General features: G+C 44.2%; 1 protein-coding gene and 1 pseudogene across 3 annotated transcripts in view; both read left to right on the top strand.

Moving 5' to 3' along the window:
* The first annotated feature begins 513 nt into the window (after nucleotides 1-513).
* Nucleotides 514-1,271, top strand: LOC107538847 (proteasome subunit alpha type-4 pseudogene; annotated as a pseudogene).
* Nucleotides 1,272-8,147: 6,876 nt separating this feature from the next.
* Nucleotides 8,148-14,725, top strand: part of LPGAT1 (lysophosphatidylglycerol acyltransferase 1) — a 64,172-nt gene continuing 57,594 nt past the window's right edge. Inside the window, exons 1-2 of one of the 3 annotated variants that reach the window (XM_016215195.2) lie at nucleotides 8,148-8,214; nucleotides 9,803-10,067. In XM_016215195.2, coding sequence (XP_016070681.2) covers nucleotides 9,830-10,067 — 238 coding nt within the window. In that variant the 5' untranslated portion in view covers nucleotides 8,148-8,214; nucleotides 9,803-9,829. Of the gene's footprint in view, nucleotides 8,215-8,440; nucleotides 8,539-8,831; nucleotides 8,976-9,802; nucleotides 10,068-14,725 lie in introns of those variants that run through there. The other 2 variants (XM_087828011.1, XM_087828010.1) reach the window with 2 other exon arrangements.

Consider the following 14,725-nt stretch of genomic DNA (forward strand, 5'->3'; position numbering starts at 1 on the left):
GTTTCAAGTTTCGAGTTGACGTGATGTTGTTTGTTGTACCGGACTGCACTGCTTATCGAACCTTATTTGTACTCAAATCACTGAGGGATCTTATTAAAATGAAGATACTGTATTTTAGGAGATATGGGATGGAGCCTGAGAATCTGCATTCCTAATGCATCACAAGTGACATGCTGTTGGCAGGCCACACGTTAAATAGCAAGGCTGTAGAGACATTCAGAACCTCTGCCTCACATCACCTGAAGGTGTTTTATAACATTGAAGACCCCTGGGCCTCACCCCAGACCCACTGAATCAGGTTCTATGGGGTGGGGCTCAAGAGTCTGCATTTTAAACAGTTCTCTAGGAGATTCTCATATACATGAAAGTCTGAAATGAAAAAGAACCCAAGATGAATCTTATGATTAGGAATGTTTAAGACACATTGCAGGTGGTTTCCTCCTGTGGAGTGAAAACCTCCGTGTAGACCTCGACTCCAGTGTCTTTTCTCCGGAGCTATAAAGTTCAAAAAACATGTCTTGAAGATATAACTCCAGGACCACTATATTTTCTCCAGAAGTTCTCTTGTACCAAGCCACGAAGGCTATTGGACACGCAAGCAGCTTTTTATGAGAATTTTAGCAAACTATAGTGTTTTGCTTGCAGCAGAGCTTCTTGATAAAGTCTTTATTTCTGGAAAATTTGTAAACTCAATGAATGAGAACATGGCTTGCAGTGTGGCAGGCATAACTTCGGATGCTAATATTCTGACTAATGAACTGAGGCTCATTGCTCATAGGTATTTATTACAGTGTCAGGAGCCAACTCCTTGTGAGCAGTTGGTTACAGCACTGAGTGATATCAAACAAGCTTATACACAGTTGGGAGGAACACATCCCTATGGCGTTTCACTGCTGTACATTGGCTGGGATAAGCATTATGGCTTTCAGCTCTGTCCAAGAGGCCCTAGCAGAAACTATGGGGGATGGGAAGCTACATGCACTGGAAAGGATGGCGCCGCAACTGTGTCAATGTTAAAACAAGACTGCAAAGGAGAAATGACTCTGAAGTCAGTACTTGCTTCAGCCATCAAAGTCCTCAATGAGACTGTGGATGTCAGCAAACTCTCTGCAGAAAAAGTGGAAATTGCCACACTGACGAGACAGAAAGGAAAGAGGGTCATCAGAGTTCTCCAACAGCAGGAAGTGAAACCATTCATCCAAAAACATGAGGAGGGAGCTAAGGCTGAGCCTGAGAAGAAAGAAAAAGAGCAAAAAGGAAAAGATAAATAGAGGACAAAGTTGGGCATTTTATAACTCTTTGGGGCACCCTTGCAGTGTGAAAGCTGCACCCTTCCACGTGGAGAAAGCATTGGCTTTTTCAAAAACCCGAATGGTGGGAAAGTAGGAAGGTGCCACCTGATTGGGCCTCGATATTTCCATCCAGTTGAATGATGATTGCTCTTCATGAACCTTTTAATTCCCCCTGACCCCATTTTTGGGAATAAAACTTGGAAATAATGGAAATGGTTAAGGGGGGGAAAGAAAAAAGAAATACTGAAATAGAGAAACTGTGAAATTTTTGGAAGAATGCCATTCAATTCAATGTAACAGGGGATTACTGAAAGAGGGTCATCAAAATTTACCAAACTTTCATATAAAAACTTAAACTATATAATTAGTATACCTTGAATGGCTCTAAACTTTAAAAATCTCATACTTTGAGAGGCAGCATTTTAGCATCACTCGTTTGCCCATAGCTTTGTTTGACTCACAGTACTTCAAACAGGAGTTTGTGTCTAGAAGACTATACAGCAGGAAACAAAGGGGCGAGGTGTTCTTTGTTGACAGTTCCAATTCACAATCAGGTTATATTTTAAGAGAATGCTTGTAAGTTTGTGATTCCTTATAGAAATAATATTCTGGATGAGAAGAACTAGAGAGGAGGCCTTGCCAGCCTTTGGAGTGACAAAGGATGGGACACTCACTCCAGGGCCTGCCTGTGGCTGTGTTGGGAAGGAGGAGCTGGTCCAGGATCCCCCCAGCCCTGCTCTGGGGGTTTTCAAGACTGTGTGTGGTTGCCAGCAGCTGATTTCAAATAACTTAGATCTCCACTTCAGTTTATGCTTTGAAGCCAAAGTTTCAGAGAAATAAAGGATTTGGAAGTATATTTTATAAAATATTGCTTGAAGACATTTCAAGAGAAAACCACTTGTAAAGAAATTCTTTCTTTACGGTTCTTATTTCTTTCAACCAATAAGTACCTGTCTACTTCAGCCTCAGGGGTTACTGTTCGCACCCAGCATGCAACAAAGGGTGTGTGTGTGTGTGTGTGTGTGTGTGTGTGTGTGTGTGTGTGTGTGTGTGTGAACTTTGTGTGTGTGTGTGTGTGTGTGTGTGTGAGAACTTTGTTGACTGCCGGGCCAGGAGAAATGCAAGGTGGCATAATTTTCATTACTACAAAGTCTTAGGCACCAAGCTCAGTCCCCAATATGACAAATTAACCATAAAGACACAGTTGGAATAGAAGCAGAGTGACAATTTCTGCTCAAACCTCTTGTGATTTAAACTGATGAGAGCCACGGAAAGAGCCATGCTGCACTGCAGAAGGCTTGGATAAGAGGAGGAAATTTAACCCAGGCAAGCACAAGTAATACACTCTAGAGGAGACATTAAACACACTATCAGCCCTGAGTGGCTTGTTCACTCTGGTGTATCAGGTGATCAGGGAGCAGGTGTAGCACAGAAAAGGTGTGGTGGGCAGAGAAGCTGGGCCTCTGTAACCTGCCTAAGGGACTGCATGGGGACCCACATAGGCCACTAACCATTTGCCAGGACTGAGGAGTTTCCTGGGATGTGAACTTTGAGTGCTGAAAACGATGAAAGTCTTGGGCAGACCAGGAGGAGCTGGTCACCGCAAGGCCACGCCGGCTCTATTTCTGACACAGTCTGTGATGAACAAACCACATAACTTCTCCATACCTATTTCCTTTTCTCATAAGTGGAATTATTCTATGCTCCTTTCCTACAGAATTCTCCTTTATCAAACATCACTAAATTCCACACCCCAACACCAGGACAAAATGCTCCATTGTTTTTTTTAAAAAATTGTGGGAAACCCCAGAAATATAGGACACTTATGAGATAAAGGTTCCAGAATAAGTTAGGAGCTTGTTGTCAATGGCGGGACTTGGAAGTGTGAAGGAAGGTGAGTTATGAGATTCAGTGGGGTCTCCTGAGGATGCAGGAGAGGGCAGAGGAAAGGGCAAAGAAGCTAGTTCAAAGCAGCTCCTCAGGGAACTATTTCCAGAAAGAAGTCCATGCTGGGAAACCCTATGGACAGAGGCCAAGGAAATTGCCAGGTTGGAATTCAAGTAAGTGAGAAGAGAGTGGATTTGTCCAGAGACAAAGGGGAACCCAGGACCTTAAAAAGACCTAGCTTTTCCAAGGGGCTAGAGAGGCTGAAGAAAGTGGATTTGGCTTTAAACTGGAGGCTGAGCTTGGAAGGACAGACAAATGAAAAGGCTCAAGCTACTGAAGGACCAGAGGGTAAAGAGGTGAGATGGAGCTGGAACTTGTTTGCGTTCTGCATGTACCTGGCACATCTCAAATCTAACTTAATTCCAAGCAGTGGAGAATAGCTTTTCTACCAGTCTCTCCTAGAGAGGCAGTGTGTGTGGTCAGTAGCATGGGCTCTGGAGCCTCGGAACTGGGAATCGAGTCCCCACCCTGCCCCTTGTTCGCTGACTAACTTAAGGCAGATTGTTTAATCTCTCCATCTGTAAAATATGGGTAACAACATGGTCCTTGTAAGGCCTGTGATGATTGAATGAGTTAATGCATGTAAAGCACTGAGAAGAGGGCCTAGAAGTTGAAAATCAGATATTATTATTAACATGATCAGCAATAACGTGATTATTTTAGTTCTTATGTTAAGAGAATGCAATTTTAAATGTGAATTTTTCTTATCTATAAATGTATGCACTACATGACTTCACAGGTTCTGTCCATGGAGAAACTTCTGAAATAGTCTTCTCTAAAATATCTTACAAGAATACTCGTCCAGCCTGGCCGGTGTAGCTCAGTGGCTGAGCGTTGACCTATGAATCAGAAATTCACTGGCTCTATTTCTGGTCAGGACACAGGGCAGGATTTCGGACTCAATCCCCAGTAGGGGGCATGCAGGAGGCAGCCGATCAGTGACTTTCATCATTGATGTTTCTATCTCTCTCTCCCTCTCCCTTCCTCTCTCTCTAAAAAATAAAATCAATAAAAAAATACTTGAAAAAAAAGAATACTCACCCACTATAGTACCTGAGAATCTACCACTAGGAGGTTTTTTTTTTTTTAATATGCTCTTATTGATTTCAGAGAGGGGAAGGGAGAGGGAGAGAGAGATAGAAACCTCAATCAGTTGTCTCCTGCAGGCCCCCTCCTGAGAATCGAGGCCGAAACCCAGGCACGTGCCCTGACCGGGAATCCAACTGGTGACCTCTTGGTTCATGGGTCCATGCTCAACCACTGAACCACACCAGCCGGGCCACTAGGGGAGGTTCTTTATAAAATGTTCATACTTTAGGAAGAGGGAACACGGTTTTTTAGCCATAAACATCTCAGCATGAGTTAATTTACCACAGTAGGCAGGAAAGACAGGGCTGAGTCAAGGAAATGCAATGTTGGACAGGTGAGAAAGGAAGTTCTAGCTTAGAATGTTGTCTATTGGGAGAGTGGGGTCTTCCCTTTGGGAAGTAAGGATCATGCTGGTATTAAGAGGGGAAAAGGGACATTAGTTGAAGAGAGGAGTGGCCCAGAGGAGAAGAGAGAATTGTTTACTTAAGATTGCTTAGGGCCAGTCTTGTTAATGAAAAGTTGCTGAAATGGCTTAAATAAAACTGCAGTCAAGCCATAATTGTTTGACTCAACTTACCTCAAAAATATTAAGGTTATAAGCCCTAATACATTTTATATAATATGATTACTGATACTAACATAGAAGAAAAAATATTTTGATGTATATTTACATATATGTTTCCCTTTTTGTTTGAAGTCAAAGCTGACAACAGAATTCATGACTTTCTTGGGGTGCTAATTTCTAGGCTGTAACTGTTTCTAGTGATGTGGGATGCCTGTGCCAAGTCATTGCACATTTACAACACTGCTGATGGGGTTTCCCCCTAGAGAGGGAGTAGTTCATTGGAGCTTTAGTGCAGAAACCGGCACAGGTAGGTGCCATGTTTTTATAATTGCCACTAGGAAAAAGAGAGGACCCAGGGGTTTTTTCTTTGCCCAAGGGAGCCCCTCCCTTGTTGTAACTTAATTTGTCATGTGGATGTGGACCAGATGGGTGGAATTAAACCTTCTAAGGTGTTGTGGTTAGATTGTTTTAAAATGTCTGGAGACTCCAGGAAATGTGAGAAGTCATATTTCTTTTTCAAAGGACCATCCTTTTGTGGTTCAAATGTGGGCTTCTGAAACCGAAACTATAATGCCTGTGCCTATAGGGTCTGTTTTCCTTTTTCCTCCTATTGGTGTGTATACGAAGGCTGTGAATTTCTTGACTTAATGAATGTTGGTGTTTTGGTAAACAAGGCTCTAAGGCAGCAAGATAGGGGACTAGAAGCTAGATAGTCACTGAAGAAAGTCCTTGCTTCCTACATATTTGTACCCTGAAGAACTGGCCTTCCCAATCTTCCTGCTACAGGCACTCAGAGCATTCATACATCTGTCTGCCTGTGGTGGTGTGGAAATAAGCTATAGAAAAATCTCAGGAGGCTGCTTAAGTGGATTGAGGGCAAAAAAATTATAGGCAAGAGGAAAGTATTATATATAAGGTGAAAGAGAATAAAATATTGATCTAAAATGAACTCTGAAACAGGAGAAATATAAGCATTGTGTGATATTGTTCCTGAAGAAGTTAGCCCAAATGCAGTTTCTTATCCATTGTAGGTCCTGAATTATCTTGAAACTCAACGTGCTCCAGTGGTAAAGTAAGTTGAAAAGATAAGCCCCTCATTCACCCTGGGGAAAGAAAAAGCATATCTATATTCAGGACACAATGTATTGTTCTTTTTGCTTAGTTTCAAGAAAAGTCTAATGAGGTTGGAGCCAGTCAGGAGAACAGCTGAAATAATCAAAATTAGGGCTTCTACATCCCTTCCATCAGGATCTACTTAAATGGCCCATTCTGCAGTCTAAACAGTAGGAGGAGGATGTTATAGGGGAATTGCATCCCCCTCAAATTCATATATTGAAGCCCTGACTCTCAGTAGCTCAGAATTTGACTACATTTGGAAATAGACCCTTTAAAAAGGTACGCAATTAAGTAATATGGGGTCATTAGGGTGGGCCCTAATCCCAATGTGACTGGTGTTCTTGTAAGAAGAGATTAGAAAACCGAGAGACGGACACTAGACACACGCACGCACAGAGATGACCACGTGAATGACACAGGGAGATGACCATCTACAGGCCAAGGAGAGAGGCCTCAGAAGAAACCACCCTGCCAATACCTTGATCTCAGACTTCTAGCCTTCAGAACTGCGAGAAAATAAATTTCTGTTGTTTAAGTCACCCAGCCCATGGTATTTTGTTATGGCAGCCCTAGCAAACTAATACAGATGGGAACGGATATGGACAAACGATTAAAAATTATGAAGGGTCTAGAAGAGGGTATGATTGCCTCAGGATACTTTCAAGTCAGGGTTCCTTAAAGCAGGGTCTGCATACCATCTGCCTCAGAAACACCTATGATGTTTTTTAAAAAACAGGTTCCCAGGCCCCTCTGGACTTAGAGTTTTAAAATTTTCTGGTATGAGGCCCAAGAATCTATCTTTTCAACAGACCCCCCCAGGTGATGTTTTTTGCACACTGTGCAAGGTCTTGCCCAATCTCTGGCTCTCTTCTGGGCCTAGCTGGCTGGTACGAATTACATCTCAGCAAGTGCTGGTGTACCTAGTGCTCTGGCAGAGGCTCTGTGGTCCAGGAACCAGGTATACACCCCATTGTAAGTTGTCTCTCTCCAGGTGTCAGCCAGTGTTTACCAGCATGTGGGGGATGGACCAAAGGGAACCCTTAGGGGAGTTTACCCTTGATTCTCAGAAGAAATATGTGCCTATCTTACCTAAGACTGTAATGGCAAATTTTGAACAATACAGTACATATGTTATTTCTCTCATGAGATTTACTTAAAGATATTACCTTGGCACCTAAATTCTCAGAGGGAGTACAGGGGATAGAAAGAGCGTATCTAACTTTTGCTCTACATCAATTAAACGTACATGGAAATTTCTCTGACAGGGCCTAGTGCCTTTTTAAGCCCTGTACTGTATCTAAGTATTGTAAATGTAACATTAGTGAAACAGGTAAAGAACATATGTAAATAAAAACAAATGATAATCAATGGAAAGGAATCCGATCAATTATTTCAGCTAGGCTCTTTATTTTCATGTTTCTCCCTTACCGATGGGAATGGGAGTGGAAAGTATTCTTCCATACAGCGTCAGGTGGATTTTCTTTCCCCAATCTGTGAACCAGAGAGAAACCAAAGCTACGGAGAAAAATAGCTGAGGGTCCAAAGCAAACACAGTGACGAAACTGTGTTTTCAAAGTAGGCAGAATAGGTGGCATTCTGATTTAACTATGCCAGTTCCCTGGGAACGCGTAAAACCTGTCCCACCCCCATTTACATTTGTGATTAAAGGCTGTCACGAGCTGTTATGTTTATTTTTTTAAACCGAAATGTAGACGGGCCATTGGCGAGTGCTCAGGTGGGCAGGTCACTGGGCGCGCTCTCCGTTTTCCTTCTGGTGGCCCATCCTTGAAACAGCCCAGGTGTGACCCCACCTGCCCGGGGTACCTGCGCCGTCTCTGGACCACTTGCTCCCACTTGCTCCGCGGCGGGCGCTGCCTGAGCGCGTGTCCCTCCTTGAGAACTAAACTTGAGTGTGTGTGTGGGCTAATTATTCCCCCTGGGTATTTTGTTTGTTTTTTTGAGGGGGTGGGGATGGGAGGATGGGAGGCGAATTGCAATTGTCCGTGCTTCAGGTGCTTTCCAGAAACAAGAAGGCGGGCACTTAGAGCGAATTGATGGTAAACTCCAGACCTCCATACCCTGGGGAGGCTCCGGGGCTTGGGTTTGCTGCGCGGTCAGCCTGCGGCGAGCAGCTCCCGGCTCGGCCGCGGCGGAGCCCGACCATGAGGAGCGGCTGTCTGCGCCGAGGGGCCCCGCTCGCCCGCTGTAAGCACTGGCGCCCATTTCTAGACTTTTCTGAGCGGCCCTTTTCCCGGGTCCCGGCCTGAGGCCAGGCAAACCCAGGGGCCTTGACCCGCGGGCGGCGGCGCCTTCCTTAGAGGGCGCTCTGGGGGCGGCCCCGCCGCTTCCTCCCGCCGCCCCTCCCCGCCAGGCGGGAGCGCGGCCAGGCCCTGGGGACCGAGCCGCCACGCCGCCGCCCGAGCGGGCCGGGTCGCGCCGCCGCCTCCTTCCGCCGGCCGCGCCGCCGGCCATGCATTCTTCAGGCTCCTCCGGCTCCCGCGGCGCGGGCCGGGGCCCGGCCAGCCCGAGGTAACCCCCGGCCCCGCGGGCGCAGGCCCCGGAGCTGCGGCGGCGCCGGGCCCGGGGAGGCGCTGGGGGCGGGGAAGGGGTGTCGTCGCGAGGCCGGGGGAGGCGGCGGCGGCGGCGGCGGCGGCACGAGGGACTTAGGGCGCGGTAGGCCCCGAGGAGGAGGCGGGAGCGCGGGGCGTCCGCCCGCCTCCGCGGACCCGCCCCGGTGACAGGTCCGGCCTCTGAGTCCCCGCCGTCCCTCTGTCCGCAGGCAGCCGCGAGGGCAGTAGGGCGCCCGCTCGCGCCGCGCCTCGGCCGCCGCCGAGTCCATGACCGCGACCCCTCGGCCGGGGACACACGCCGCCGCCGCCGCCGCCGCGCACTCGCGCGCCCCGGGCCGCCGGGCCCCGGCCCCGCTCGCCCCCGCGCTCCAGCGCCCGCCGGCCGCGCCCGCCGAGGTGAGCCGGGCGCGCGGGCCGACCCCGCCGCCCCGACCCGGTCCTCGCCCGCGGAAACCGCTGCGGGCTCCACCCGCCGGCGGGTCGCAGCCCTGGCTCCGCTGCCCCGCGTCTCCTCACCCCCCGCTCGCCGGTCCCGGGGTCGGAGGCTCCCTTCCCTTCCTCCGTGCGCCCCTCGCCCCCGCCTCTCGCGCTTCTGCTCCCCTTCCCCTCCTCCTGTCCTTGCTCTTTTCGCCTTGCTGCCCCCCACTTTCTTCCGCTCACCTTGCTGCCCCTTTCCTAGGCCCCTCTCCTTTCTTCCTGCAAAAGGAAAACAAAAAACCCCCTTAGCCGCAGATGACCGTTTCAGCGGAACTCGCTTTGCGGGTGCGAGGGACCTTTGGCAGGACTGGCTCAGTGCGGGAATGGTGGTGGAGAGGGTCCCGGCGCCCGGCGCCCGGGGAATCTCATCGGGAGGTTCCAGGCTGCTCGTCAGTCGTGTCCGGGTCTGTCTGTCTCCCTAAAGTCCGACAGGAGACTGCAGTGAGAGGCGGTGCGGGCACGGCCGCCGGCTAGTTGGTGGGCACGGCATGATCCTCTGCTAAATATATTATGACATACCCTGTGCCTCCGCGAGCAGCTCCCTTGACCTTGCGCGGCTCCTCCCCCCTCGCTCTCTGTCCCCCTCTGGAATTTCCCCGAGAGATCACCGAGGTACTACACCGGGGAGGCTCAGACCCTCCGTTTTCTTTTATTTTTGTGCTGGAGACGATGTGTGTGTTGGTGACTATTTAGATGTGTTGAATCCATTTTCCTTTTTAAATGAATTTTCCTTTTACTCCCCCCAGAAAAACAGGACAGACTCCAATGTGAGAATGGCTGTGACTTTGGAAGAAGCCCCGTGGCTGGGCTGGATCTTGGTGAAAGCCCTGATGAGGTTTGCCTTCATGGTCGCCAACAACCTGGTTGCAATTTCATCCTACGTCTTCTATGTGATTGTGCTTCAGCCCCTTCGAGTGCTGGACTGTAAGCGCTTCTGGTATATTGAAGGAATCATGTATAAATGGCTTTTAGGCATGGTGGCTTCTTGGGGATGGTACGCCGGATATACAGGTAAGCATGAGAACACTTTTGTTTAATGTGTAGGAAGAAATAGGTACTGTTAATGCTTAGTTCAGGAGCCATGACTAAATATGCATTACACTTTGGATTGACGACGCTTTTATGCTTTGACTGTTGAAAAAATAAATAGAAAACAATTCTATTGAGTTTTTTCTTTAGAATCCCAATTAATAAGGATATTTTCAGATGTATGACTTCATAATTATGAATTGACAAATTCCTTTAATATTATGTTTTTTATGTGATTGACATTTCGTGAAACAGATCTGCAAAGGCTCTCCTAGAGAAATAGGAATGGGTTATATAGAACTTGAGGACTTATAAAATGAAGAGGTAAGATACTTAGCTCATAAACATTGGGCATTTAGGAAAAAGACTGAGCCATATTTGTGTTAAGAGTTTAATATGTGTTTTTTTCATTTAATGTAATATTGTACTCTTAACATTTTAAGCCAAACAAAAAATGGCTTTCTGTTCTGTTCTTTTGCTTACTAGAATCTCTGTTTTATCTCATAAATCTGTATTAGAATAGTAAATGTAAAAATTAAGTTTAATATACGTTAAGCTAATTTATTTTCTGAGTGTCTTTAAGTACATTTTTATTTCTGCCTTTAAGTTGCATTTTGGGAAGCAGGAACAATGCCGTTCTGAAGCGGACTTTTAGAGAACTAGATGAGAAGTAGTGTTTATTTTCTGTTTTGAAGCCTTTGAGAACTTGTGCCTCTGCTATGAAAATTCTGGGTTGTGTATTTTATTTATTTGACTGTTTTCCCCTGAGAATTAGGATGATGAAAAAAGCATTGATGTTTCTAGCATTTGTCTTAGACATTGAGGCTTTTATCTTAGATATTTATAACTGATAGGCCCCTTAGAGATCACGCTGTAGATGGTGCGGTTAGTGGAGTCTGTAGAGTAAGGAAGGTACTCTCAGGGTCTTACAGCACAGCAGTTCCCCATTTTAAATTCTCTGTCTCCCTCTTTCCTGCCCAGGCTGCACCTGCAGATTTTATCCAGACACATGAGAAAAGGACTGACAGCACCCAGCTTTTATGGAGTCTGGCAGACTCTTGCTAGGTCAGAGTGCTCTCAGTTTCCCAGATGAAGCCTTTTCTCCTCCTGGCAATGCCATTTATTATTCTGGAAGACCCGAAGCCCCTGGGTAGTGTATGCATTGCTTCCTTGTCATGTGTTTTGTCACAATCCTAATGCTTTTTGGATATAGTAGGTGAGCTACTAGTACTTTTATAGGGCTTCGTGGTAGCAGTAGTGGTGATAGAGAAAAAATGAAGTTCTCATCTATGTTGTTGAATATTTATCTGAATTGCACTGCTCTTTTAGAATTGCTTTGCTCTATATAGTTTGAGCTTTCTCAGATATCCTGTGTGATACTAGTGGCTTGTTCTTTGTATGGTATACTTAAGTTGCTTTTTAAAAATGAATTGATAGTGTTTTTAGATATAAGTTCTGGAAGTTCATTCTACTTAAATACGATGAAATAACTGAAACGTTTGTGCTTGTGTGTGTGGCATATTTGTGTATAAGTGTTAGCATGATGAGAAGCTGAAAAAAAATAATTTGGCATTGACCTTGAAATTGTAAGGAGTGTAATTGTAAGTGCTGCTTGAAGTTAAAGTTAGCTATCCTATGGCCACAGCATGGCTGCAATATATTTTTAAGTATATTTTCTTCAGGTGTCTCTTCCTTGCTGTCTATAGAATTGCAGTTTCTTTTGGCACCTGCTTAGAAAGTGGTCTTGACATGATCTACGTATTTTAGTCTCTCTGAAGCATCTGCTCTCTTCAGGCTACTGCATTTTGATCATTTGATCAGTTCATCTCATTTTTAAGAATAGAATATTTGTGTTTATTTTAAATGGTTTTTCTATAGGTAGAATGCTTTTAGAGGGTCTGATCATGGTCTGATCATAACAGAACACAGTTAAGAGGTCAAACAAATGTAGAAATGACATTTGAAAGCTGCAGCTGGGTCTAAAGCAAACATAAGCAGTGGTTGATGAGCAGATTCACCCATAAAAGCATCAAGGACAGCGATTTTCAACCTTTTTCATCTCGTGGTACATATAAACTAATTATTAAAATTCTGCAGCACACCAAAAAATGTTGTATTTTTTGCCGATCTGACCAAAAAAGGTATAATTTTGATTTTTTATTTACACCAGATGGCTATTGTGTTGGTTGTTGTCATTTTTTTATTTGACCATCTAAGGGAAAAGAGGTCAGTGCCTCTGACTAGTCAGGTATTGCATGTTTTAAAAATTCTTGCAGCACACTGGTTGAAAATCACTGGTCTAGGAGGTCATGTTAACCTTTGTATGAATTTATGTGTTTCATTTCTTTCCTTTATATCAAGAGGAGGATGGGCTTAAGTTTTGTTTTTTTCCTTCCTTTTCCCTATTCTGAAGTTTCACAGATGGAAAATTGAACGTTGCCAAAGGAATTCTGCTCAGCAGGTCTAGTCTGTTCGTGTTTTAGAATAAAAATTGCCAAACTTTGTTGAAAAACCACTTCCGAGGAAACCTTAGATATGAATTTATTAAATTTTAATTAGAAAGCTGAAAAATGAATATTGGTTTAGAATGTCATTTTTTCAAAATGTGGCATTCCAGTCTAAGACAAGTCAATTAATTATACAGCTCTGCTGCCAAGGACTTATGTTGCTTATCAATCCTACACTGCCCCATATGGTAGCTTCTAGCCTAGGTGGCTATTTAAATGTAAATTAATTAAAATGAAATAAAATTTAAAATTCATTTTCATTTTAAATTTTAAAATTCATGTGGTCACACCATTCACATTTCAAGTGCTCCATACTGGTTGGCTGGAGGCTACTGTATTGGACAGTGTGGATATAGAACACTTCACAGAAAGTTCTGTTGGACAGAGCTCAGAGTCAGTATGGCTGTCTCCTTTTCCTTAGGAAAAATGCATTTATCTTTATAAAAGAATATTTTTTTAAACATAGTTCTAAATAGGTTTCTTTTAGGAAAGACAGGAAGATTTTTTTCAAGTTTTATAAAATTGTCTTTTAATTTGAGGCATATGTCACAAAAATGAGTCCTTTTAACTCAGACATGCTTCTTGGATGGGGAATGAACTTGAATGAACATTTTTGTGTTTAATTTGCATTCTCAGAGCTGGAGTACTGCCTGTGGACACAGAAGATGGAATGGGGTTTTCTGGTCTTTCTGCTGGTTTCTGATTTTGCATCTTTATATTTATTTATTTATTTTTATTTTTTGTACGTTTTTATTAATATTTAGAGAAAGAGGAAGGGAGGGAGAGAGAGAGAGAAACATCGATATGAGAAAGAAACATTGATTGGTTGCCCTCCCATATGCTCCCTGACTGGGAATCGAACCAGCGACCTCTTGGTGTACAGGATGATGCTCCAACCAACTGAGCTGCCCATCCAGGGCTGTTTTTATTTTCTGTTTTTTATTTTTATTTTTTAAGAGAGAAAGAGAAAGAGGAAGGAAGAGAGTGAGAGATAAAAACATCGATTTGTTGTTCCATTTACTTATGCATTTATTTATGACCAGGAAGGAACTCACAACTGTGGCATATGGGAATGACACTCTAACCAACTGAGCTCCCTGGCCAGGGTATGAGGGGAACACAGTTCTTAAAAAACCCCTGAGGACATTGGGGTTTGTTCATCTCTAGCATGAGACTAAGTAGTGATGCTTGTTGGTACCACATTTCCTTTAGTGGGAAGTGCTGTGGAAACATCTCAAGCTGAGGAAAACATGTATACTGCTTTTGCTCTAATATTTCAAGGGCATACCAAAAGAGGTACTAGCTTAATGAATGATCCACTTCTGCATGCCTTATTCAGATGTGATAAATCAGTATACTTCCCTCCCCCAATTTAAGTGAAGACTGGGAATTTCAGAGAGAGATTTTTTAAATTAAAAATGTGTTTATTTAAAATAGTTTATTTTTATTTTCATTCACATATTTTAATAAATTCATTGTTCCCCATCCAAACACATTTAATTAAAGTCTCTTACACAAAGTTGTTAAACCAAATATTCATTGTAAGTGGAAGCACCAGAATTCCTGTAGAGGATGGGGCTCTTTTGGGCACAGTCTAACTGAAAGGGAGCTAGGGTTGTCAGGGCACTTGCACCCAAACTGGTTTTGCTTAGTAAATGATGTTTCCCTTAGAGTGGGTATTTGCTTGGATGGTTTTAGGGAAAGCTGATGGAGATTAGGTTTAGCTTCCTCCCACTCCCCAAGTGACAGCTGTCATGGCTCTATGTTAGTCTTTGTGGGTTGATTCTTTGTTAGTGTTTTTTGCTGGGTTACAAATTCACTGTGTGAGAAAAAAATATTAGGAATTAGATCTGACCTTGAAATTTTAAAAAATATATCTTCTAGAGCAGTATTTTTCCACCTTTAATTGAATCATAAGCCAATTTAGTGTGTCAAGATGAACATTTTTAAAAAGTGAAATACAATAGAGTTAAATAGAAAAGATCAGAAATGTGTGTGTCTGTACTAGGTGGTGCTACTGAATGTATTTTTTACTGTGAGCCCTGTCAGCATTTGAAAGGCATTGTTCTAGGAAAGAGCACTGCAATTTAGAACCCTGGGAGTGAGGCATCTTGATCTCACTTTAAGGTATTT

Source organism: Miniopterus natalensis, chromosome 19 (genome assembly GCF_054644295.1).
Source record: "Miniopterus natalensis isolate mMinNat1 chromosome 19, mMinNat1.hap1, whole genome shotgun sequence".
In the NCBI taxonomy this organism is placed as follows: Eukaryota; Metazoa; Chordata; class Mammalia; order Chiroptera; family Miniopteridae; genus Miniopterus; species Miniopterus natalensis.